The sequence below is a fragment of the Melopsittacus undulatus genome, unplaced genomic scaffold (assembly GCF_012275295.1).
Source record: "Melopsittacus undulatus isolate bMelUnd1 unplaced genomic scaffold, bMelUnd1.mat.Z mat_scaffold_158_arrow_ctg1, whole genome shotgun sequence".
Taxonomy (NCBI): Eukaryota; Metazoa; Chordata; class Aves; order Psittaciformes; family Psittaculidae; genus Melopsittacus; species Melopsittacus undulatus.
The window spans coordinates 50,605-76,840 of record NW_022994121.1 but is presented as its reverse complement, the minus strand read 5'-3'; the positions used below and the strand labels follow the sequence as shown (position 1 = coordinate 76,840).

General features: G+C 53.5%; 2 protein-coding genes across 2 annotated transcripts; both read left to right on the top strand.

Moving 5' to 3' along the window:
- Positions 1–8,321: 8,321 nt before the first annotated feature.
- LOC117438355 (uncharacterized) lies at positions 8,322–11,080 on the top strand. Its single transcript, XM_034073902.1, has 3 exons — positions 8,322–8,750; positions 9,155–9,394; positions 11,039–11,080. Exons 1-3 carry the CDS (start codon positions 8,340–8,342, stop codon positions 11,078–11,080), a joined length of 693 nt encoding a protein of 230 aa, XP_033929793.1. The 5' UTR covers positions 8,322–8,339.
- Positions 11,081–21,007: 9,927 nt separating this feature from the next.
- Positions 21,008–26,236, top strand: LOC117438354 (uncharacterized). The gene is made up of 5 exons (XM_034073901.1): positions 21,008–21,082; positions 21,236–21,364; positions 21,666–22,835; positions 24,302–24,490; positions 26,195–26,236. The coding sequence occupies exons 1-5, from the start codon at positions 21,008–21,010 to the stop codon at positions 26,234–26,236; spliced, it is 1,605 nt and encodes a 534-aa protein (XP_033929792.1).

Genomic DNA, 26,236 nt, shown 5'->3' with positions numbered 1-26,236 from the left:
TAAAGTCAAGGGACCTGCACGGGAAATTCAATTTTTGGGAATAAAATGGCAAGATGAAGGTAGACATATCCCTACAGAAGTAATCAATAAGATAACAGCAATGTCTCCACCAACTGATAAGAAAGAAACACAAGCTTTCTTGGGTGCTGTGGGGTTCTGGAGAATGTACATTCCAAATTACAGTTCAATCGTAAGCCCTCTCTATCATGTGACCCGGAAAAAGAATGATTTCAAATGGGGTCCTGAGCAACAACAAGCCTTCGAGCAAATTAAACGCGAGATAGTTCAGGCAGTGGCCCTTGGACCAGTCCAGACCGGTCCAGATGTGAAAAAAGTACTGTACACTGCAGCTGGGGAGAATGGTCCTACCTGGAGCCTCTGGCAGAAAACTCCAGGGGAGACTCGAGGTCGACCCCTTGGTTTTTGGAGTCGAGAATACAAAGGCTCGGAGGCCAGCTATACCCCAACGGAGAAAGAGATATTGGCAGCTTATGAAGGGGTTCAAGCTGCTTCGGAGGTGATTGGCACTGATGCACAGCTCCTTTTGGCACCCCGCTTGCCAGTGCTGGGCTGGATGTTCAAAGCAGGGTCTCCTCTACACATCATGCAACTGATGCTACTTGGAGTAAATGGGCTGCACTAATTACACAACGAGCTCGGATAGGAAATCCCAGTCGTCCAGGCTTTCTGGAAGTCATCATGGACTGGCCAGAGGGCAAAGATTTTGGAATGTCACCAGAGAGGGAGGTGATGCGTGCCGAAGAGGCACCACCATATAATAAATTGTCAGAAAGTGAAAAGCAGTATGCCTTGTTCACTGATGGGTCCTGCCATATTGTGGGAAAGCATCGGAGATGGAAGGCAGCTGTATGGAGTCCTCAGCGACAAGTTGCTGAAACTGCTGAAGGAGAGGGTGAATCGAGTCAGTTTGCGAGGTGAAAGCCATCCAGCTGGCCCTGGACATTGCTGAGCGAGAAAGGTGGCCAGTACTCTACCTTTATACTGACTCATGGATGGTGGCAAATGCCCTGTGGGGGTGGTTGCAGCAATGGAAGCAGAGCACCTGGCAACGCAGAGGTAAACCCATCTGGGCTGCTCCATTATGGCAAGATATCGCTGCCCGGGTGCAGAAGCTGGTGGTGAGGGTACGCCATGTAGATCCCCACATACCTAAGAGTTGGGCCACTGAGGAACACCACAATAACCAACAAGTGGATAAAGCTGCTAAGATTGAAGTAGCTCAGATGGACTTAGATTGGCAACATAAAGGCGAATTATTTTTGGCCCGGTGGGCCCATGACACTTCAGGCCATCAGGGCAGAGACGCAACGTATAAATGGGCTCGTGATCGAGGGGTGGACTTAACAATAGACACTATCGCCCAGGTTATTCATGAGTGTGAGACATGTGCTGCAATTAAACAAGCTAAACGGTTAAAACCTCTTTGGTATGGAGGACGGTGGCTGAAGTATAAATATGGGGAGGCCTGGCAAATTGACTATATCACACTCCCACCAACCCACCAAGGCAAGCACTATGTGCTTACCATGGTGGAAACAACCACAGGATGGCTGGAAACATATGCTGTGCCCCACGCCACTGCCCAGAACACTATCCTGGGCCTTGAGAACCAGATTTTGTGGCAACATGGCACCCCAGAGAGAATTGAGTCAGATAATGGGACTCATTTTCGGAACAACCTTATAGGCACCTGGGCCAAAGAACACGGCATTGAGTGGGTATATCACATCCCCTACCATGCACCAGCCTCTGGGAAAATTGAACGGTACAATGGGCTGTTAAAAACTACACTAAGAGCAATGGGTGGGGGAACTTTCAAGCATTGGGATACACATTTACCAAAGGCCACCTGGCTGGTCAACACCAGAGGATCTGCTAACAGGGCTGGCCCAGCCCAGTCAGAACTTTTACATATTGTAGAGGGGGACAAGGTTCCTGTAGTGCACATGAGAAATTTGCTAGGGAAGACAGTCTGGGTTACTCCTGTTTCAGGCCAAGGCAAACCCACTCATGGGATTGCTTTTGCTCAAGGACCCGGATATACTTGGTGGGTAATGCAGGAAGATGGGGAAGTCCGATGTATACCTCAAGGGGGTTTGATTTTAGGGGAAAACAGCCAATGAACTTAATTATACGTTGTTGCTTGCTGTGTAATATTTTTATAGTCCATCAACTAGATGTCTTCAGGTAACCAGCGACTGGCCCTGACTTCCCTCTAACCATCGTCTCAACAGAGAATGAACTTTGATAGAACCAGATGAGTTCTGCAGTAAAGGGATGATCAACATTGGCAGGCAACAATCCAGCACTGCACACAGACTTTCCTGCTACAAAAGACTATTACAAACTTAATATCATGGACCAAATGGACTCAATTGCATTATAGGGATTGGTCCATATATTAAGAAATTATTTCTTTCTATCTGTCTGGGTGTATGCAGATGAATATATATATATGTATGTATCTATATGATGGTATACTGAAAATGTGGGATCTGAGCATGACGTGAATGGTATGGATAAGGGGTGGATAATGTCATGGGTTCAGCAGTGCTCATGCTCTGCCAGGGAGGAGGGAGAGATAGGGCGCCTGGTCTGGGCTAGTCGGGGAGGTATTCCATACCACAGCACGTCCTGCTCGGGGAGGGGACTGGAAGCTGGCCGGGAGGGAAGGGGTTAACACCCCGGGCTGGGCTCAGGGAGGCAACTGGAAGCTGGCTAGGAGGGGAGGGGGGAAGCTCTCTCGCTCTTCCGGGCTGGCCTCGTGTTGGCGGGTGGTATCGTATTCTCTCTCCCTGTTTGTCTCCTCTAACATTAATTTGTTATTGATACCGGTAGTTATTTCTGTTATACCTTGATTGCTGGACTGATTTTACCTCGATCCGTGGGAGTTGTATTCCTCTGGCTCTCCTTCCCATCCCTCCGTGAGTGGGAAGGTGAGGGGGGGGGAGGGAAAAAAAAAGGGGAACTGTGCAGATTTAGTTTAAAGCACGACACTCTGACAAGAAAATAAACCCAAACCCAAGGCTAATAACCAAACGTCAGGCCAGGTACACAGCTGCTGTGCTGCTGTCAGGGGACAGGAGCTGCTCTGCCAGATGTTGGCAGCTGTGAGTGTTGCATTTCTGTCCCAGCCAGCCCTCAAGCCGTGGGGCCCAGCCTAGCTGACCAAAGCTGCTGTTGCCTGGGGGAGGACTGCAGGGACTGAGGGCTTGGATCTCACAGGGGAAGGAATAGAAGTGAAAGCTCACAGAAGCATCAGATTGGTGATGAAAGAAGCTGCATCTTTCTGGCCCAGGGAAGTTGTTTCTTGTGGTGGGAGGAAGCTGTGGAGGTGGGGAAGGGGGAGCTCAATTTGGTGATGAAGCTTGAGCCCTGGGTTGGTGCCGTGGCTTCCTGGTCCCCTGCAACACGGGCTGGCCACAGGCAAGGTGACCACAGAGAGGAACTGCTGCCTTGAGGCCTGTCACAGTGACCAGGGAGCTCTCCAGGAGGAGTTCTCCTATTGGCTTGTACACTTAGCGTTTATCTTCTTACAGTTCTGTGTTCATTTCTACGATCTATTGTCTTCTGTACAAACACATTTGGAAGCAAATCCTTCCTTTCCTTTTAAAGGATGCACCGAGGCATCGGCATAAAATCAAAAGTAACTTGGTTTAAATAAATGCGTCACGGCTTTTCTAGAAGAACGTCCACGAGTTGCCCAAGCTCAACAGAACAGAGGAAACACCAGTGGCAAAGAGGAAGCCTCACAGCAGCTCATTCTCCGAGCACAAACCCCTCTTTACCACACGTGAGTGTGTCACAGACAGCTCTACGTCAGTAGGCTTCTCTCTACCCCCTGATAAAGCTTTGCAGGTTTACAGCACTGCCCTGTTCAAGCTTTTCCTTTATGGAGAAGGTTCTTTTCCAGAACACATACAAGGGATCCCACAAGCACACTCCACACAACTACAAGACTTAAAACACAAACAAAATCCTGACAAAACAAGCATTAATAACACACGTGAACATACAGTACAGCAGTACTCATATCATATCGTCAATACCAACATCGTTACCGTGATAATCCACAAAATTAGGTCAAATACCAGCAAGTCACAGACAGAGTTCCAGACAAATACTAACAGCAAAATCCTTACCGTGATAATTTGCAAAACGTGGTCAAACACTGATGAGACACAAACAGATCCAGATGTAAACCAATTGCACTAGTCCGGTTCTGGCTGATTCTTGTGAAATATTTACCTAAGATACTTTCCATTGCTGTTGTTACAGAGCCACCAAGCTTAACGTTACTTAGAAGTGAATTTACTTATTTACAAAGGATTATATTTCATTTTGTACGTGCTTATTTCAGTTTACCACTTCTTTGGGCAACCTGTGACAGTGCCTCTGCCTTTCAAAGCAGAATCTCCTTCTGCTATCCCTCGCCCCTCTTTCTTGGCTGTACTAGCATTTATGCTCCTGACTGGTGCTGCAATTGGTTGCTCCTCCCTTGTGGTGCCTTTTGCCTCGTTAGCCCCTGCAGAGCTGTGAAGTGGTTCTGGGTGGGGACGTGTGGTCTGCAGGAAACCCCTTGCTCTGTATTTGTTCACTTCCTCCTCTTCCTGTGTATTTTTCTGGCACCAAGTCACCAAACCCCTGGATTAACATCCTCTTTCCTTTCTGTGTGTGCTAGGGGAGATGCCTGTGGTCCCTGCACAGCTTGGGCTTGGAGCCAGCAGCCCAGCTCTCCCTCAGCTTTCCTAATGTCTCTCGTCCTGTCAACAAGACCGGTCGCTACTGGTGTCCCCCAGGGCTTGGTATTGTGGCAAGCGTAGCATAACTTCTTCATTAGAATCATAGAATCACAGAACCAGATCATCGATGATCTAGATGAGAGGGTCAAGTGCCCTCTCAGTAAGTTTGCGCACAACACCAAGTTGAGTGGGAGTGTTGATGTGCCGTAGGGCAGGCAGCTCTGCAGAGGGATATGGACAGGCTGGATCAATGGGCCGTGGCCAGTGGTATGAGGTTCAACAAGGCAAAGTCCTGGGTCCTGAATTTGGCTGGGAGCATCCTGGCCTGTATCAGCACCGGTGTGGCTAGCAGGACTAGAGCAATGATTGCCCCCCTGGACTGGGCCGCCCCTCGAGCCCTGTGTGTGGAGAAGAGAAGGCTCAAAAGGGACCTTATTGTTCTCTACAGCTACCTGAGAGGAGGCTGGAGCCAGGAGGTGCCTGGTCTCCTCTCCCAAGGAGCAAGGACTAAACCAAGAAGAAATGGCCCCAAGCTGCACAAGGGGAGGTTTTGACTGGAGATTAGGAGATCACTTCAGGTGTAGTCAGGCATTGGAGCAGGCTGTTCGGGGCAGTGCTGGAGTCGCCATTCCTGGAAATGTACACATGCTGTGTAGACGAGGCCCTCAGTGCCATGGGTCAGTGGTGGCCTTGGCAGTGCTGGGGAACATTTGGCCTTGATGATCTGAAAGGTCTTTTCCAACCTGGCTGACTCTATGACTGCCTGCAGCAGCCCTGCTGTGCCCAGTGGCCACTGACACAATGGCACCAACATCACAAAGCCTCGCTGGTCACTGTGGAGATGCCCGTCACCAGCTGGGACTCGGTGGAAAGAGTCAGGGGCATGGGCATCTCCCTGGCAACTGCCAGGGCTTTGTGGTGTAGGGAGGGTTCCTCATGGCCAGAGGCCATTGTGATGGGGGGTGACACGTTGGTGACCGTGGGGTACATAAGGAGCGAGAGCCCTGGAGTACCTCAGTCCAGAGGAGCAGCCTCCCTCAGGAGGCAGCAAATCCCCTGGAAGCCCACGGCAGTTCAGCGTCCAGGACGTGGAAGATGCCCGTGGGTAAAGAGGCAAACGCCCGTTCCCAGCCCGCTGAGGGCAGGCCAAGCAAGCAGAGAAGGCGCCAGGTGAGGACCAGGGCAGGAGGGAGAGGCCGGTGGTGGGACGGGGCCGCTCGGAGCTGCCTCGGTGACAGGGCCAGGCTTGCTCGCACTGCACGGGCCCCTGTGCCAAGGCAGCCGCCTCCATCACACACCTTTTCCTCCTCCTCCTGCCTGCAGGTGGCTCACAGGCAGCCTGAGGAAGCGCCGCAGGGCAGCCCGAGACAGGCATCGTCCCACCATGGGATCACGCTGCCACGGGTGCCCTACCTGGAGAGGTTTCAGCCTGTCGTCACCCAGCAGGCACAGGTAGGGAGCCGCAGGGAGATGGGGCCAAACGTCTTCCCGACCCCGGGGAGATGCTGACGGGCGGGCGGGAGGTGCAGGAGGGAGCAAGCTGAGCCCCGCATGCTGAGCCCCACAGCCTGCCCGGGCATGCCGGGGGTGCTCTGGGCAGTGGGCGTGGGCTGCGGGCGGCCAGCCCTCTCCCCAGCCGGCTCTGAGCCCTGCCCTGGGGCTGGCAGGGGAGCCCAACTGCCTGAGCTCAGCCAGCTGGGATGTGGGCACAAGGGACACTGTCACACAGCCTCTCTGCTCCGCTTCTTTTGCAGATGGGCAGCCTGGGGCACCGAGTGGTGCTGCCCAGCCTCAGCGGCTTGAGACAGGAGCAGATGCTCCAGCTGCCACCATTGGTCACAATGGCACCGCGGCCGCCACCTCGCTCAGAGAGAGCAGTCGGCAGCTGCCGCAGGCTGTCACCTGTAACACCAGCAGCCTCTGCAGCTTCTGGCAGGGTGAGGAACTCGGCCGTTGGCAGCGCAAGCAGCAACCAAGAGCAGCTTCTCAAAACTGCTGCCCAGCTCCACCGTGTCCCCAGTTACGGCAGCAGAGGTGCACGGCCAGAGACCTGTCAGCCTGCCCTGCACAGGTCCAAAGCCTCTGCTCCCACAGGTGAGAGCTCAGGCAGCATGAGCACAGTGCTGCAGAGGTGCAGCACCGGGAGCCAGCGACGTCACCAGCAGCCAGTGGCACGGCAGGAGCCAGCACAAAGCAGGGCTGCAGGGACACAAGCAAGAGCAGACACTGTCCGTGCAGCCAGCAGCAGCAAGGGCCCAGCCACTCAGCCCACACTCAGAAGCAAGTAGGCGAGCAGCAGAGCAGCTGCCAGCAATTCCAGCAGAACATATCACTACGTGCATCAACACCGAGATCCCCAGTGTGCACTACAGGCCTGTTGCACAGCGCTTGCCCTCTCTGCCCAGCAAGATCAAGCCTTTGGAGCCGCCGAAGAGGAGCTGCCTGGTCAGAGCTCCTGAGAAAGAGGAGCACCAGGCACGTCTCACTCCCATGCCACGGGCGTGGGCTTCTAATAACGCTGTCCAGAAGGAAGCAGCACCACAGAGACAGAGACATGGGCCTGCCCTGCAGAACACCAAAGTCCCGGATGCAGTTTTGCAGGTCACAACAACATCTGAAAAGATGAAGCCACTGCTCCTGCCTGTGGCTATGGTCCAGAGAACCAACAAGAAGCAGGTGGAACAGCAAGGGATAAGCCAGAAATTGCATGTGGAGATGGCAGAGTTGTCACAGGCAGCACTTAAGGACAATGAGTTTCCTGTGGCTGCAGAGACTCGGGGAGAGGCAGCTGGAGACCTGGAGAGTGTGTGTCCTGTCCTGGCCGGTGCCACAGACACCGAGCTGGCAGCTCCTCCTCTGGCTGGAGCTGCTGAGGAAGAGCAGCACCCTGCACCTCTCACTTCCGTGGAACAAGAGCAGGAGGAGGCACCGGCACCACCTTCCCACGGCTTTGACAAGGAGGAGGTAGAAGAGGAGGAGCGGAGAAAGTCATTGGCCCTGCTCAGCCCCACTGCCTTGGAGTTGGTTATGCAGGAAACAGCCAGGTGCTTTGTGATGGACGTTGTGCACAAGGCTGTGGCTGCCATGCAGGCAAGAGCTGAGCAGGAAAAGGAGCAGGAGGATGTGGCCCAAAGCCACGGGGATGTGTCAATGGCACCAGTGACACCAGTAACACTCGAGGACATCGAGACTCCTATGGCTGTAGAGCCTCAGGCAGAGCCCAGCTCAGCCCCTTTCTCCCCTGCAGCAGATGAGGCTGGAGAGGACACAGTGTCGCCCATGTCTGCCAACCAAAAAGAAGCCAGGAGAGCCATTATCCCTCTGACAGAAGACAAGCAGGAAGATGCAGCTGCATTGACAGAGATCCCTGGGGCAGAGGGTCAGAAACCCCACCTTGCCACAGGGGCAGATGTACAGACAACATCTGTAGCACAAGAGCAGGAGGAGGCACCGGAAGCACCTTCCCATGGCTTTGACAAGGAGGAGGTAGAAGAAGAGGAGAGGAGAAAGTCATTGGCCCTGCTCAGCCCCACTGCCTTGGAGTTGGTTATGCAGGAAACAGCCAGGTGCTTTGTGATGGACGTTGTGCACAAGGCTGTGGCTGCCATGCAGGCAAGAGCTGAGCAGGAAAAGGAGCAGGAGGATGTGGCCCAAAGCCACGTGGATGTGTCAGTGGCACCAGCGACGCCAGTAACACTTGAGGACATCGAGACTCCTATGGCTGTGGAGCCTCAGGCAGAGCCCAGCTCAGCCCCTTTCACCAAAGCTGCAGATGAGGCTGGAGAAGTCATGGTTTCTCCCGTGCCTGGAGATTATCAACAGGAGGCCGGCAGAGCTGTTGTCTCCCCAGCACAACATGAGGAGGAAGTTCTGGCTGCAGTGACGATGATCCCTGGGGCAGAGTCTGGGATATCTTACCTTGCGCCTGGAGCAGATGATGAAGGAGAAGCAGCAGCTTCACCTTTGAGTCAGGGCTCGCAGCCCCAGGTGAGTGACACCCCTGTGACTGGCATTGGGGATCCCAAGGTGCTGGAGGCAACCCCAGATCCCAAAGTGCGTGTGTCAGGGGCATTGCTCGTGTTCCCTGTGCCTTCCAGCTGACAATCCCTCCTTCCCCTGCCTGTGTTCTTGCTCTCCCATCCGGCACCCCTCCTCTGGAGGAAAGGCACTGAAGGAGAGCAGCCCGTGAGGGACCTCCCCAGTGAGCAGCCACCAGCAGCAACCCCAGAGCCCAGGTGACGGCCAATGCACCACCCAGGCCTGGCGCTGGACACAGGTCTGCAGGGGAGAAAGCAGCCCATGGCACAGCACCCACACAGCTACCTGCAGCCCTGAGAGAGACACATCTAGGGAGAGCTGTCATCTCCTGATGTTCTGCTGTATGTTTACAGGAGGAGCCAGCGGCCTTCCCTGAGGAGAACGATGAGGAGGCCAAGCAGGAACTGGACTGTGTTAGTGACAAAGAGCTGTCCCAAGGGGAAGCCCTCACCATGTACAACATCTGCGTCAGCCCTTTGGTGCCAGAGCTCTTCCAGGACTCCCGAGCAGACATCCATCTGGAATCCAGCATCCGCAGCAATGTGGGCACAAATGCGACATCAGAGGCAGCTGGAGACCTGCAGAGTGTCCTGGCCGGTGCCACAGACACCGAGCTGGCAGCTCCTCCTCTGGCTGGAGCTGCTGAGGAAGAGCAGCACCCTGCACCTCTCACTTCCGTGGAACAAGAGCAGGAGGAGGCACCGGCACCACCTTCCCACGGCTTTGACAAGGAGGAGGTAGAAGAAGAGGAGTGCAGAAAGTGGTTGGCCCTGCTCAGCCCCACTGCCTTGGAGTTGGTTATGCAGGAAACAGCCAGGTGCTTTGTGGTGGACGTTGTGCACAAGGCTGTGGCTGCCATGCAGGCAAGAGCTGAGCAGGAAAAGGAGCAGGAGGATGTGGCCCAAAGTGAAACAGAGGCACAGAGAAAGCCATCTGCCCTGCTCAGCCCTAAAGCCTGTAAGATGATACAACCAAAAAGAGACAGGAACTTCGTGAGAGGCGTCCTGCACAAGCCTTTGTCTGTTATCTGCAAAATGGACAAGCAGCCAACACCAGCACAGGCCCAGAGAGAGGCACCAACACAGGCCAGGAGCCTGGGCACAGATAGACAGGGACCAGGACAGGCCTTTACACAAGGACTAGTACCACCACACGCCCAGAGACAGGCCCCACGAAGGGTCTCAGTTATCGACAGAGCTCTGCAGGTTGTATTCAGGCGCAAAGTGAGGAAAGCACCTGAAGAGCATCTAGGAGAGGCCAGCAGAACCTTTGCCTCCCCGCGATTCTACAGGGATGAAGAGGCAGTGCCTGCAGCAGCTCAGGACACCGAGGAGGAGCCAAGTACATCATTTATTCCAGTGGCACCCAGGCCAGGCTGGTGGCACCGGTTGCGCCAGTCTGAGAATGCCAGGGCCTCCCCTACCTGGGAGACAATTGAAAGCCAACAGGGGAAAACCCCCATGAAAATGCAAAAGTGGCAGCTGCAATCACGACGTAACCTGCCACCCGTTGATGCCCATTCCACCACCTATGCTTGGGGAACCGCCAACCCAAAAGAAGGATTGCATGGCACCAGAGATAAACACGTCCAAGAGCAACAACTATCCTTCTTCAGAAGGGCACTGAAGCCTCTGCGCAGGGCTTTCCACAGATCCTGCATCAGCCCGCAAGAGGAGGGATAATGCCCCACTGTCAGCTCCAGGCCCGAGGTAGCTGCGCTGAGAACGTAGTGCTCGCTGTGGACACTTCTCGAGCCAATAAACCAGATCCCTTTCTCCCCAGTTCTTGCCTCTGTCTGCTCCAGCTTTTCCCTTGTGTCAGTAGCAGAGAAAGCTGCGGAGCGACCTCTTTCCTTGCAGCACTTTCCAGCTGCTGAGCTTGCAGTCCTGCTGGCTCTTGGCAGCACATGTTGGCCAAGTAGGAAAAGCTCATCCTGATGGGATGAAACAGTGTGTGATGCAGTGGCTCCCACATCAGCTGGCTTTTGAAGCCCGGTGCCTGCTGCAGCCCGGTGACTGGAGTGACAGGGGTGTAGAAGGGATGGGAGGAATAAGGAACAAGGCTTAGGATTGCTAAGGCCAGAGATAAGGGACGAGAGATTGTGATTCTCCTGCTCCTCCTGCACGCGCAAGCTCTGGAGCAATGCAGGGAGAAGCTGGCGATGTTTCCAGAAGCAGAACTGTAAATGGACAGCAGAGGGGTGACTCCACTCAATCCCCCCGCTCCCCATCCTACAGCTTCTGACCAACCGAGCAGGGGGGCTCTTGCAGCTGCCCTGAGCCGTGGCCTCGGGTCCCCAGGGCTGCAGCAGAGGAACGACAGGGAGGTGGCCCTGAGGCTGCAGAGGTACTTGTGCAGGAATGTGCACACTGCTCTTGGTTTGTGTTTGGGATTGGAAAATCACCGTGCACTCCTGGCCACCCTGTGAGCAGCTGGCACACAAAGCTCCACAGTGCAACTCAGCCCACACGTCATTCTCATACCCATGGCAGCAGCGGTGCTTTCCAGGTTAGGAACATGGGGCAGAGTAGAGGGGGAGAAGAACCTCTCTTGCCCTACTAACCACACCCTTTCTAATGCACCCTAGGATGCCATTTGCCTTCTTGGCCACAAGGGCACATTGCTGGCTCTTGGTCATCCTCCTATCCACCAGGTCCCTTTCCCGTTCACTCCTTTCCAGCAGGTCAACCCCCAACCTGTACTGGTACATGGGGTTGTTCTTTCCCAAATGCAAGACTCTACACTTGACCTTGTTGAATTTCATCAAGTTTCTCCCTGCCCAACTCTGCAGCCTGTCCAGGTCTCGCTGAATGGCAGCACAGCCTTCTGGTGTGTCAGCCACTCCTCCCAGTTTAGTGTCATCAGTGAACTTGCTGAGGGTACACTCGGTTCCCTCATCCAGGTCGTTGATGAATATTAAATGTCATGTGAATTTCTCTGATAGATCACCATGACAAGAAAAAGAGCAGCCTTCTTGTGAGGGGCTGTGCTTTCTGCTGTGTGCACAAAAGTTCTACCAACCACCTCGGCTTGTGAAGGCAGATGTCATGCAGTCTGCAAACGTTTTGTGGTGCCCTAGGCCCATCTGCCTCCTCTGCCCAGCAGAACTGCAACAGGTCTGTGTGGAGGGAGGCTTCCAAGCACCCAGGATCCCCTGCTTGAGCAGGATGCCAGACATGTCTTTCCCCTGCAAAGCTCCAGCTGCCTCTCAGAGATAGATGGAAGGGTGTGCATAAGGTTACACAGGTAGTGTCCTTTCAGCATATCCCTCCCGTAAGACCCTCAGTCATGTTAGAAGCATCCTGAGCCCCAGCAGGTCTGAGGTGGCCCAAGCCTCCGACTTCCCTGAGATTTGCTGTGGGTTGCCATGGGTTTCACTGCTCTCTTCTCCTTTCGCCCTTCCTGCAGCCCTGATGTGGAGTTCTGTGGCTACTGCATCACGCACCCCTCTGAAAGCAAGATCAACTTCCAAATCCAGACCAGAGGTATGGGATGTGCATTGTTTCCATGTTCAGGCCCTTCTTTTGTGGAATCCCCTGTGCTCATGTCAGGTTTCCACCATGAGTCATTTCAATAAAGAAAACCACTCCTCTCCCTCTTCTCTGCAGGCACGGTACTGTAGTGCTGTGGTAAGGTAGATCTGCTACGTCCTGTCAGAGGTGATGGGTGCTTCATCTGCCCCTAAATGAGCAGAAGTTTTGGAAGGCCAATCCAAAGTGTGCTGGCATACATAGCTGCAATGAGACAATTTGCTTCTGCTTCTCCTTTTTTGCTTGCCTGTCAGCTTTGGTCATCAGGCTGTGAACCAAAGCCCTCTTGAAAAGCCACATCAGTCTATGCTATCTTTTGACTTGCCTCCCAGAGGGGTCTGTGTTCGCTGTTAATAGGCAGCACTGACAACTCTGAGCTTCAGGCCATCACTCACTCCTCCCAGCACACCGACCCCTTCAGCTCAGTCCGCTGCCCTCCAGCTAGGCTCCACAGCTTTGTCGGCTGCCACAGGAGGACAGTGTTATTTCATTCCTTCCTTATGGGGCTGTTCCCCTGAGTATCTAGTTTGTGCTTACTGGCTCTTTAATCTCCTAAAAATGAGTAGTGCTGAGGCTCTCCTTGTCAAGGGAACCCCTTCCTTGTGGGGCTACCTGCAGGATATGGCTCTGCCCTTCCTGCACCACAGCCTGGGCCTGAGCTCAGCTCTCAGGGTGCTGATGGTGGGCTGGTAGGAAGGAAATGTGTGGCATGTGCCTGGTGTAAGAGCCTGTTCCTATCATGGGGGAACAACTACTCTGCCCAGAGCGGTGAGGGAGAGGGCCACCAACCACTTTGGAAACCACTGACCCATCTTCTTTCACAAAGGGGCCCTTCCTGCTGTTGAGCCATTCCAGAAAGGGCTAAACGACCTGATGGGTGTTTGCTAACATATACTCAACACCTTTGAGGTGAGAGTATTCCTGAAGAGTTCAGGGGGCTTTTCTGTCTCCTGGTCTCAGAGGTGAGAGGAAGGGGCTGACACCTGTGTTGTAGGCATAAAGAACCTACAGTTATCTCGGACCTTCTCTGTGTGACCTGCAGCATGGCCTGGCTTCCTTTTCCTTGGAGTGAATGTAGAGCTCAGTCACTTCTGAAGGTCCCTGGAGCTCTGTTGGAGCTGCTCAGGGTCTTCTGTGCTGGGCAGAGAAGTCACAGCAGGCTGGTGGCATGGGATGTATGAGCCGCTCAGGTATATGCTATTAACATTTGTTCTTTGCTCTTGCTTGCAGAGGAGCATGAAGGAGTACAGGGCACAGAGGGAGGAAGAGATATTTAGGGATGCCATTTAGGAATGGCAGTCTCCATGGACGTGTGTAAGGTCTGTGTGTTGAATTCCCTGTGCCAAGTATTTCTGGTTGTGTGTTTGTCCTGGGTTCAGCAGTGGCAGTCATTTTTTCTCCTTCTTAGTAGCTGGTGCAGTGCTGTGTTTTTTGCCTTTCAGCCTGGGAACAACGCTGATAACGCCGATGTGTTAAATAGAGTGTTATTCGTTTGCAGGCCAGAATCCCTCTGTGCTGGGCTGCATCCGCAGCGTGTGAGCAGCAGTCAAGGGAGGGGATTCTCCCCCTCCGCTGTGCTCTGGGGAGACGCCCCTGCAGTCCTGATCCAGCTCTGGGGCAACACCACAAGAGGGATGTGGAGCTGCTGGAGTGAGTCCAGAGAAGGCCATGGAGATGCTGTGAGGGTTCTGGAGACAGGCTGAGAAACCTGGAGAGGGGCTTTTTACAAGGTAATGTAGGGACAGGACAAGGGGGAATGGCTTTAACCTGACTGAGTGGAGATTGCTGCTTAATGAGGAGCACCCAGGAGAAAGAAAGTTTCCTTTCAAACACCACCATGTTTTAGTAACATACAGAGGAATAAGAGGGAGCGTAAGAGAAACAGTGTTGTTTTTGCATAATTGGGGATGGGGCTTTGCAAGATTAAGGCTTTCCAATATTAAGATTTTTCAATACTGGGGCTGGGGCTGTTACTCAGGGAACAAAACAAAGGGTTTGAGATACCATAACTTAGAAAGACACACTCTGTGGTTAAAGACAGTATCATCTCTGGATGAAAGATACACTTTGTGGTTAAAAAGAATACTACCTTTGTACAGCCTATGACTAAGCAGGTGCAGGTTGGTTAAACATAAGTCGGGGTACCACAGGTCTGCCAGAGAGTTATGAAATCGAACCATAAAAAGAGATAAACAAATGAGAGGAAGGGGCATACAAAATCAAGTAAAGGGAGATGTAACCAGAGGTGGGACAGTTGGCATGTAGATTATATGCATCCGATAGTCTGTGAACCTTGGAGTACCCAACCAATGGGGAAACAAGGGAGGGAACTTGTGGACGGGATAGGAAATATAAATCCTTGTTCTGCCTTTGCTGTGCATGCCTACTTGCCAGGACACCTTTTTTGCAATAACATTAATAAACAGCTGCTTCACTGCTGTGTCTACCCTGAGCTTTTAGAAGAAAAGTTTTTTTTTTCTCACAGTTTCCTCCAGAGCCCAATGTCCCTACCCAGAACCACTTCACAGCTCTGCAGGGGACTAACAGGGGAACAACCTGTTCCCGCACCAATGAAGAGGAAAACTGCTAGTGCAGCCAAGAAACAGTGGCTGTGGATAGCAGTAGGAGATTCTGCTTTGAAAGGTAGAGGCACTGCATCAAGTTGTCCAAAGAAGTGGTAAAGGCTCTGCCCCTTTCAGATGAAGAGACCAGGGTTAGAAGGGACCTTAAAACTCATCCAGTTCCAAACCCAGCCACAGCCAGGGTCAAGCACACCAGGCACACCCAGGAGTTGCTGTGAGCAGACCTGCCCTTAGCACAGCTCACCTATGAGAAAGGGAGAGTGACCGAGATTTGCAAATCATATATTCATAGATCCCAGAGTGGTTTGGGTTGGGAGGCTCATCTATTTCCTACCCCCTGCCACGGGCAGGGACACCTTCCACTAGAGCAATTTTCTCACAGCACTGTCCCAACTGGCTAGGAGGGGAATTGCCTGCAAGTTTATAAGCAAAATAATTAAAAAAAAATCCTTTTACTAAAGTGTCTGCACTGGGAGTTTTCAGTCTTCGTCAGTTTTCTTCATTAACTTCGCTTGTCCTCCAACACAACGCAGCCAGCTCTGGGGCAGAGCACAGCAGCAGCGCTGCGGCATGGACACAGCCACATCTGCTCCTTTGGGTGGGTTGGGTTATGAAAAGGTACTGGTCTAGCTACTTGTCAGCCATTCTGCTTTCCTTGAAATGCATTAGTCTTTCAGAAATGTGATTTGTTCGTAAAACATTTGCATTTTGGTGAGAGCAAAGCTAAAAAGACCCAACCCTTGGAAAATGTTTTGCTTTATTTGCAAGGATGCTCCCCTTTTGTCCTCTCTTTGATTTTTCCCTTGGCAACAGGAAAAGGGGAATGAGGAAAAGAAAGAGAGAGAGGTAAAAGAGAGAAGGGGAAAACAACAACAGCAATAAAACCTTGGTAAGTAGAACTTTCTCATACAGGTTTTAAAGTTTTGGTGGGATATGCAAGCATGATTTTTTAGAAAAACACACTGGGAAAGCACTTGGAAATTAATTAAATAATAAATTTGTGAACACTCTTTGCCATAGTTTGGTTAGCTCTAGCAGCTCTTTTAGCTGAGATTGAACATCCTCTGTTGCCTTTTCCACTGCAGTTTGACCATGAGGATGAACAGCAGTGTCACCCTTACAAATGGATGAACATGGTGTCATGGTGCTGTGGCCAAGAGACATCAGGGTCCGGCTCTGCTACCCCTTTGGAGCTTGGCCTCGTTGGCAGCAGCAAAATGCCCCTTGCCCTTCAGAGCTGTGCTCTTTCAGGCAATCCCCCTCCCCAGAGCCAGTGGCTGAAGGAGCCTGTGGACTTTCCAGCAGCTGAATACCGCAGAAACTGAAGGCTGCATGCTTTTCTGGAAGGGCCCAGTTCCTGGATCCTCTCCCTTGCATCCTGTGTCAGGGAGAGAACTAGCTGCTGCCAGGTTCAGCAGAGGGCAGAAAAGGTGGGGGCTGGTTCTTTGGTTGCAGCCTCATTCGCATTTGAGCCTTCCCTTTCCTGGGTTTACACACTCTTCCCTGAAGGACAGCCCCTCTGGCCAGCAGCCGTGCCATGCCCGGCTAGCAGGAGCTCACCTGCCCTGGGAAGGGGGAAGATGGAGCTGATAGAAAGCCACTAGCTTCCACCAAGGGTATCTGCTCCTCTAAGCCATGCGGTCCCATACGATCCCTTTCTTGTGCCATACATGGGTGGGGTGAGCATCATCCTTGGTCGGGGAGCCTGGGGAAGAAGTGAATTGGGGAGGACTTTTAGGGCTCCTTAAATCAGGTTTGTTACTTAAGCAGTGACAAACAGTGAAGCAAAGTTGCTGACCATCTCTCCCTACTATGAACAGGAGGAGATTCCACACAGTCAGTGGGTCTACCAGACATACATGGGGCCAGGATCTTATCCTGGCTCTCTGTGCAGGGACAAACTGTCCCAGTCACAGAGGGAGATGATAAGGGATGTTACCAAACCTTTATTTTGGCTTTTTCAGCTGGAAATTGTCACTCATGGTCCCCTCCTCCTCATCCCACATTCATCTCAATGTGACCACATCTCAACCTCCCTTTCCTTTTCTAACACATCTCCCGACCTCACACTTCCAACCAAGACAGATGGCCAGAAGTCATTTACTTTTTCTGCAAGGAAATGAAAAATCATGCGAGGATCTGCATCCTTTTCCCTCTCCTCCAGAAGTGGCTCAGACCAGGGGATGGATCAGAATGGTACAGAGCCTGTGTTCAGAGCTAGTCCCAGGGGTCTAGTGAAATGCTGCAGCTCCTTTCAGGTGGGTTATCACATGAAGACAAAAATTTTTCAGGCCCAGCCAGGAAACAGCAATGCGAGAGTAATGGAGGAGTCCTGCCATTCTGGCACAGAGCCTTCTCCTCTCAGCCCTGCCAGAGGCATGGCTTTAGGAAGAGCTGTACTTGTTACTCAAGCGGGAGCTGCTCCGGTCCACCCCAAGCTCCTGCCCATTGGCTTTCCACTTCCCAACAGAGCCCTTGTCATCCGTTGGTGTGATGTTCAGAGTGGGTCTCTGGCACCAGCAGCACAGGCAGGACTGCAAGGAGACAAAAGTTGGGAGAGAGAGGTTTCAGGTCTGGGCTACACGGTAAAACAGGAGGAAATATTCCCTTACTGATGTTGGCAAGTCAACCTGCACAGTGCCAGGCTGGGGATCACAGCCTGCACTTCTGAACTTTGCCGTCCTGCAGATCTGCTGGGAGCAGGTTTTCCACGGTAGGGCTGGTGTGGTTTGGAAACAAAGACACCAAAATCTTGGGTACTTTTTGCAATTGTCTTTTCTTATCCTTGGGGGACAGAAAATACAGGTAATGCTGTAAATACAGCTCTTTTTGACACTGCATCTAGGAAATGATTCCCTTCCCATCCATTTCTATCCCTTCTCATCGCATCCCCTTCCTTTCTCAGGGCTCCACTACTCCTGAATCTGATCTCTCAGTAACTTGGGATCAACGTTTAAAGCACCCCCTGTCTCTGGTCTAATAGTCTGTGGGGATGTTTCTGATTCAGAATGAGAGGGACTTTTTTTGCTTGTCCTGCACTGGCAAAAGCATTCCCATCAGAGGGCAGCAAGCTCTGGCATACTGCAAGCTTCAAAGAGAGGCACTCAGCAAGGGGAAAAACTGGGAGAACTGTGATCAGTACATGACCAAATGGGAGAACCCTGTGGGTTGGTCGCAGCTCCTTTCCACTCATCTCAGGAGCACAGAAGTCCACTGCAATGGGGGTGCCTCTGTCTGCACTGTGTCTAGTCCATGGGAACTTATGCCAATGTCTGGGAACGGTCACTGTAGGCAGGAGCTCTGGAGGGATCAATCCTACGTGGAAGCGGTTCTTGAATTTCCGGCTGACAAAGTAGAGAGCCACAGGGTTGATGCAGGAGTAGAGGGAGGCCATATTGATCCCAAAGTAATCCATCACAAGGAGGAAACTGAGGCCAGAAGAAATGCTTACAGGCTTAACCGTGGTCTTAACATTTTGTTCTATACCTTATATGGTTATTTGCCAAGTACCTGAGTTTGCAACATCCTGTAACAAGATGTATCTCTTGGTTATCTAACCTCCTTAAGCCAGTCAAACCGTCAAACAAAAGCACCCTTTGAAAAACAAAGCGATTGATTAGGAGCTATTATCCCCTTTGTTTCTCCTTCCCTTTCATCATTGTATTGACAGGAGCACTTGTGGTAATCATGGTCACAAAGGAAGGCTGTTTCACACAAAGTGCAATGGCGACAAGGACTCCTAAGTTCCTGACAGGAATCATTCCTGCGTGGGCTCTGCATTTTCTAGGGGTTGTTGGTGTTCTGTGTTCATTTCTACGATCTATTGTCTTCTGTACAAACACATTTGGAAGCAAATCCTTCCTTTCCTTTTAAAGGATGCACCGAGGCATCGGCATAAAATCAAAAGTAACTTGGTTTAAATAAATGCGTCACGGCTTTTCTAGAAGAACGTCCAGGAGTTGCCCAAGCTCAACAGAACAGAGGAAACACCAGTGGCAAAGAGGAAGCCTCACAGCAGCTCATTCTCCGAGCACAAACCCCTCTTTGCCACACGTGAGTGTGTCACAGACAGCTCTACGTCAGTAGGCTTCTCTCTACCCCCTGATAAAGCTTTGCAGGTTTACAGCACTGCCCTGTTCAAGCTTTTCCTTTATGGAGAAGGTTCTTTTCCAGAACACATACAAGGGATCCCACAAGCACACTCCACACAACTACAAGACTTAAAACACAAACAAAATCCTGACAAACAAGCATTAATAACACACGTGAACATACAGTACAGCAGTACTCATATCATATCGTCAATACCAACATCGTTACCGTGATAATCCACAAAATTAGGTCAAATACCAGCAAGTCACAGACAGAGTTCCAGACAAATACTAACAGCAAAATCCTTACCGTGATAATTTGCAAAACGTGGTCAAACACTGATGAGACACAAACAGATCCAGATGTAAACCAATTGCACTAGTCCGGTTCTGGCTGATTCTTGTGAAATATTTACCTAAGATACTTTCCATTGCTGTTGTTACAGAGCCACCAAGCTTAACGTTACTTAGAAGTGAATTTACTTATTTACAAAGGATTATATTTCATTTTGTACGTGCTTATTTCAGTTTACCACTTCTTTGGGCAACCTGTGACAGTGCCTCTGCCTTTCAAAGCAGAATCTCCTTCTGCTATCCCTCGCCCCTCTTTCTTGGCTGTACTAGCAGTTATGCTCCTGACTGGTGCTGCAATTGGTTGCTCCTCCCTTGTGGTGCCTTTTGCCTCGTTAGCCCCTGCAGAGCTGTGAAGTGGTTCTGGGTGGGGACATGTGGTCTGCAGGAAACCCCTTGCTCTGTATTTGTTCACTTCCTCCTCTTCCTGTGTATTTTTCTGGCACCAAGTCACCAAACCCCTGGATTAACATCCTCTTTCCTTTCTGTGTGTGCTAGGGGAGATGCCTGTGGTCCCTGCACAGCTTGGGCTTGGAGCCAGCAGCCCAGCTCTCCCTCAGCTTTCCTAATGTCTCTCGTCTGTCAACAAGACCGGTCGCTACTGGTGTCCCCAGGGCTTGGTATTGTGGCAAGCGTAGCATAACTTCTTCATTAGAATCATAGAATCACAGAACCAGATCATCGATGATCTAGATGAGAGGGTCAAGTGCCCTCTCAGTAAGTTTGCGCACAACACCAAGTTGAGTGGGAGTGTTGATGTGCCGTAGGGCAGGCAGCTCTGCAGAGGGATATGGACAGGCTGGATCAATGGGCCGTGGCCAGTGGTATGAGGTTCAACAAGGCAAAGTCCTGGGTCCTGAATTTGGCTGGGAGCATCCTGGCCTGTATCAGCACCGGTGTGGCTAGCAGGACTAGAGCAATGATTGCCCCCCTGGACTGGGCCGCCCCTCGAGCCCTGTGTGTGGAGAAGAGAAGGCTCAAAAGGGACCTTATTGTTCTCTACAGCTACCTGAGAGGAGGCTGGAGCCAGGAGGTGCCTGGTCTCCTCTCCCAAGGAGCAAGGACTAAACCAAGAAGAAATGGCCCCAAGCTGCACAAGGGGAGGTTTTGACTGGAGATTAGGAGATCACTTCAGGTGTAGTCAGGCATTGGAGCAGGCTGTTCGGGGCAGTGCTGGAGTCGCCATTCCTGGAAATGTACACATGCTGTGTAGACGAGGCCCTCAGTGCCATGGGTCAGTGGTGGCCTTGGCAGTGCTGGGGAACATTTGGCCTTGATGATCTGAAAGGTCTTTTCCAACCTGGCTGACTCTATGACTGCCTGCAGCAGCCCTGCTGTGCCCAGTGGCCACTGACACAATGGCACCAACATCACAAAGCCTCGCTGGTCACTGTGGAGATGCCCGTCACCAGCTGGGACTCGGTGGAAAGAGTCAGGGGCATGGGCATCTCCCTGGCAACTGCCAGGGCTTTGTGGTGTAGGGAGGGTTCCTCATGGCCAGAGGCCATTGTGATGGGGGGTGACACGTTGGTGACCGTGGGGTACATAAGGAGCGAGAGCCCTGGAGTACCTCAGTCCAGAGGAGCAGCCTCCCTCAGGAGGCAGCAAATCCCCTGGAAGCCCACGGCAGTTCAGCGTCCAGGACGTGGAAGATGCCCGTGGGTAAAGAGGCAAACGCCCGTTCCCAGCCCGCTGAGGGCAGGCCAAGCAAGCAGAGAAGGCGCCAGGTGAGGACCAGGGCAGGAGGGAGAGGCCGGTGGTGGGACGGGGCCGCTCGGAGCTGCCTCGGTGACAGGGCCAGGCTTGCTCGCACTGCACGGGCCCCTGTGCCAAGGCAGCCGCCTCCATCACACACCTTTTCCTCCTCCTCCTGCCTGCAGGTGGCTCACAGGCAGCCTGAGGAAGCGCCGCAGGGCAGCCCGAGACAGGCATCGTCCCACCATGGGATCACGCTGCCACGGGTGCCCTACCTGGAGAGGTTTCAGCCTGTCGTCACCCAGCAGGCACAGGTAGGGAGCCGCAGGGAGATGGGGCCAAACGTCTTCCCGACCCCGGGAGATGCTGACGGGCGGGCGGGAGGTGCAGGAGGGAGCAAGCTGAGCCCCGCATGCTGAGCCCCACAGCCTGCCCGGGCATGCCGGGGGTGCTCTGGGCAGTGGGCGTGGGCTGCGGGCGGCCAGCCCTCTCCCCAGCCGGCTCTGAGCCCTGCCCTGGGGCTGGCAGGGGAGCCCAACTGCCTGAGCTCAGCCAGCTGGGATGTGGGCACAAGGGACACTGTCACACAGCCTCTCTGCTCCGCTTCTTTTGCAGATGGGCAGCCTGGGGCACCGAGTGGTGCTGCCCAGCCTCAGCGGCTTGAGACAGGAGCAGATGCTCCAGCTGCCACCATTGGTCACAATGGCACCGCGGCCGCCACCTCGCTCAGAGAGAGCAGTCGGCAGCTGCCGCAGGCTGTCACCTGTAACACCAGCAGCCTCTGCAGCTTCTGGCAGGGTGAGGAACTCGGCCGTTGGCAGCGCAAGCAGCAACCAAGAGCAGCTTCTCAAAACTGCTGCCCAGCTCCACCGTGTCCCCAGTTACGGCAGCAGAGGTGCACGGCCAGAGACCTGTCAGCCTGCCCTGCACAGGTCCAAAGCCTCTGCTCCCACAGGTGAGAGCTCAGGCAGCATGAGCACAGTGCTGCAGAGGTGCAGCACCGGGAGCCAGCGACGTCACCAGCAGCCAGTGGCACGGCAGGAGCCAGCACAAAGCAGGGCTGCAGGGACACAAGCAAGAGCAGACACTGTCCGTGCAGCCAGCAGCAGCAAGGGCCCAGCCACTCAGCCCACACTCAGAAGCAGTAGGCGAGCAGCAGAGCAGCTGCCAGCAATTCCAGCAGAACATATCACTACGTGCATCAACACCGAGATCCCCAGTGTGCACTACAGGCCTGTTGCACAGCGCTTGCCCTCTCTGCCCAGCAAGATCAAGCCTTTGGAGCCGCCGAAGAGGAGCTGCCTGGTCAGAGCTCCTGAGAAAGAGGAGCACCAGGCACGTCTCACTCCCATGCCACGGGCGTGGGCTTCTAATAACGCTGTCCAGAAGGAAGCAGCACCACAGAGACAGAGACATGGGCCTGCCCTGCAGAACACCAAAGTCCCGGATGCAGTTTTGCAGGTCACAACAACATCTGAAAAGATGAAGCCACTGCTCCTGCCTGTGGCTATGGTCCAGAGAACCAACAAGAAGCAGGTGGAACAGCAAGGGATAAGCCAGAAATTGCATGTGGAGATGGCAGAGTTGTCACAGGCAGCACTTAAGGACAATGAGTTTCCTGTGGCTGCAGAGACTCGGGGAGAGGCAGCTGGAGACCTGGAGAGTGTGTGTCCTGTCCTGGCCGGTGCCACAGACACCGAGCTGGCAGCTCCTCCTCTGGCTGGAGCTGCTGAGGAAGAGCAGCACCCTGCACCTCTCACTTCCGTGGAACAAGAGCAGGAGGAGGCAACGGCACCACCTTCCCACGGCTTTGACAAGGAGGAGGTAGAAGAGGAGGAGCGGAGAAAGTCATTGGCCCTGCTCAGCCCCACTGCCTTGGAGTTGGTTATGCAGGAAACAGCCAGGTGCTTTGTGATGGACGTTGTGCACAAGGCTGTGGCTGCCATGCAGGCAAGAGCTGAGCAGGAAAAGGAGCAGGAGGATGTGGCCCAAAGCCACGGGGATGTGTCAATGGCACCAGTGACACCAGTAACACTCGAGGACATCGAGACTCCTATGGCTGTAGAGCCTCAGGCAGAGCCCAGCTCAGCCCCTTTCTCCCCTGCAGCAGATGAGGCTGGAGAGGACACAGTGTCGCCCATGTCTGCCAACCAAAAAGAAGCCAGGAGAGCCATTATCCCTCTGACAGAAGACAAGCAGGAAGATGCAGCTGCATTGACAGAGATCCCTGGGGCAGAGGGTCAGAAACCCCACCTTGCCACAGGGGCAGATGTACAGACAACATCTGTAGCACAAGAGCAGGAGGAGGCACCGGAAGCACCTTCCCATGGCTTTGACAAGGAGGAGGTAGAAGAAGAGGAGAGGAGAAAGTCATTGGCCCTGCTCAGCCCCACTGCCTTGGAGTTGGTTATGCAGGAAACAGCCAGGTGCTTTGTGATGGACGTTGTGCACAAGGCTGTGGCTGCCATGCAGGCAAGAGCTGAGCAGGAAAAGGAGCAGGAGGATGTGGCCCAAAGCCACGTGGATGTGTCAGTGGCACCAGCGACGCCAGTAACACTTGAAGACATCGAGACTCCTATGGCTGTGGAGCCTCAGGCAGAGCCCAGCTCAGCCCCTTTCACCAAAGCTGCAGATGAGGCTGGAGAAGTCATGGTTTCTCCCGTGCCTGGAGATTATCAACAGGAGGCCGGCAGAGCTGTTGTCTCCCCAGCACAACATGAGGAGGAAGTTCTGGCTGCAGTGACGATGATCCCTGGGGCAGAGTCTGGGATATCTTACCTTGCGCCTGGAGCAGATGATGAAGGAGAAGCAGCAGCTTCACCTTTGAGTCAGGGCTCGCAGCCCCAGGTGAGTGACACCCCTGTGACTGGCATTGGGGATCCCAAGGTGCTGGAGGCAACCCCAGATCCCAAAGTGCGTGTGTCAGGGGCATTGCTCGTGTTCCCTGTGCCTTCCAGCTGACAATCCCTCCTTCCCCTGCCTGTGTTCTTGCTCTCCCATCCGGCACCCCTCCTCTGGAGGAAAGGCACTGAAGGAGAGCAGCCCGTGAGGGACCTCCCCAGTGAGCAGCCACCAGCAGCAACCCCAGAGCCCAGGTGACGGCCAATGCACCACCCAGGCCTGGCGCTGGACACAGGTCTGCAGGGGAGAAAGCAGCCCATGGCACAGCACCCACACAGCTACCTGCAGCCCTGAGAGAGACACATCTAGGGAGAGCTGTCATCTCCTGATGTTCTGCTGTATGTTTACAGGAGGAGTCAGCGGCCTTCCCTGAGGAGAACGATGAGGAGGCCAAGCAGGAACTGGACTGTGTTAGTGACAAAGAGCTGTCCCAAGGGGAAGCCCTCACCATGTACAACATCTGCGTCAGCCCTTTGGTGCCAGAGCTCTTCCAGGACTCCCGAGCAGACATCCATCTGGAATCCAGCATCCGCAGCAATGTGGGCACAAATGCGACATCAGAGGCAGCTGGAGACCTGCAGAGTGTGTCTCCTGTCCTGGCCGGTGCCACAGACACCGAGCTGGCAGCTCCTCCTCTGGCTGGAGCTGCTGAGGAAGAGCAGCACCCTGCACCTCTCACTTCCGTGGAACAAGAGCAGGAGGAGGCACCGGCACCACCTTCCCACGGCTTTGACAAGGAGGAGGTAGAAGAAGAGGAGTGCAGAAAGTGGTTGGCCCTGCTCAGCCCCACTGCCTTGGAGTTGGTTATGCAGGAAACAGCCAGGTGCTTTGTGGTGGACGTTGTGCACAAGGCTGTGGCTGCCATGCAGGCAAGAGCTGAGCAGGAAAAGGAGCAGGAGGATGTGGCCCAAAGTGAAACAGAGGCACAGAGAAAGCCATCTGCCCTGCTCAGCCCTAAAGCCTGTAAGATGATACAACCAAAAAGAGACAGGAACTTCGTGAGAGGCGTCCTGCACAAGCCTTTGTCTGTTATCTGCAAAATGGACAAGCAGCCAACACCAGCACAGGCCCAGAGAGAGGCACCAACACAGGCCAGGAGCCTGGGCACAGATAGACAGGGACCAGGACAGGCCTTTACACAAGGACTAGTACCACCACACGCCCAGAGACAGGCCCCACGAAGGGTCTCAGTTATCGACAGAGCTCTGCAGGTTGTATTCAGGCGCAAAGTGAGGAAAGCACCTGAAGAGCATCTAGGAGAGGCCAGCAGAACCTTTGCCTCCCCGCGATTCTACAGGGATGAAGAGGCAGTGCCTGCAGCAGCTCAGGACACCGAGGAGGAGCCAAGTACATCATTTATTCCAGTGGCACCCAGGCCAGGCTGGTGGCACCGGTTGCGCCAGTCTGAGAATGCCAGGGCCTCCCCTACCTGGGAGACAATTGAAAGCCAACAGGGGAAAACCCCCATGAAAATGCAAAAGTGGCAGCTGCAATCACGACGTAACCTGCCACCCGTTGATGCCCATTCCACCACCTATGCTTGGGGAACCGCCAACCCAAAAGAAGGATTGCATGGCACCAGAGATAAACACGTCCAAGAGCAACAACTATCCTTCTTCAGAAGGGCACTGAAGCCTCTGCGCAGGGCTTTCCACAGATCCTGCATCAGCCCGCAAGAGGAGGGATAATGCCCCACTGTCAGCTCCAGGCCCGAGGTAGCTGCGCTGAGAACGTCGTGCTCGCTGTGGACACTTCTTGAGCCAATAAACCAGATCCCTTTCTCCCCAGTTCTTGCCTCTGTCTGCTCCAGCTTTTCCCTTGTGTCAGTAGCAGAGAAAGCTGCGGAGCGACCTCTTTCCTTGCAGCACTTTCCAGCTGCTGAGCTTGCAGTCCTGCTGGCTCTTGGCAGCACATGTTGGCCAAGTAGGAAAAGCTCATCCTGATGGGATGAAACAGTGTGTGATGCAGTGGCTCCCACATCAGCTGGCTTTTGAAGCCCGGTGCCTGCTGCAGCCCGGTGACTGGAGTGACAGGGGTGTAGAAGGGATGGGAGGAATAAGGAACAAGGCTTAGGATTGCTAAGGCCAGAGATAAGGGACGAGAGATTGTGATTCTCCTGCTCCTCCTGCACACGCAAGCTCTGGAGCAATGCAGGGAGAAGCTGGCGATGTTTCCAGAAGCAGAACTGTAAATGGACAGCAGAGGGGTGACTCCACTCAATCCCCCCGCTCCCCATCCTACAGCTTCTGACCAACCGAGCAGGGGGGCTCTTGCAGCTGCCCTGA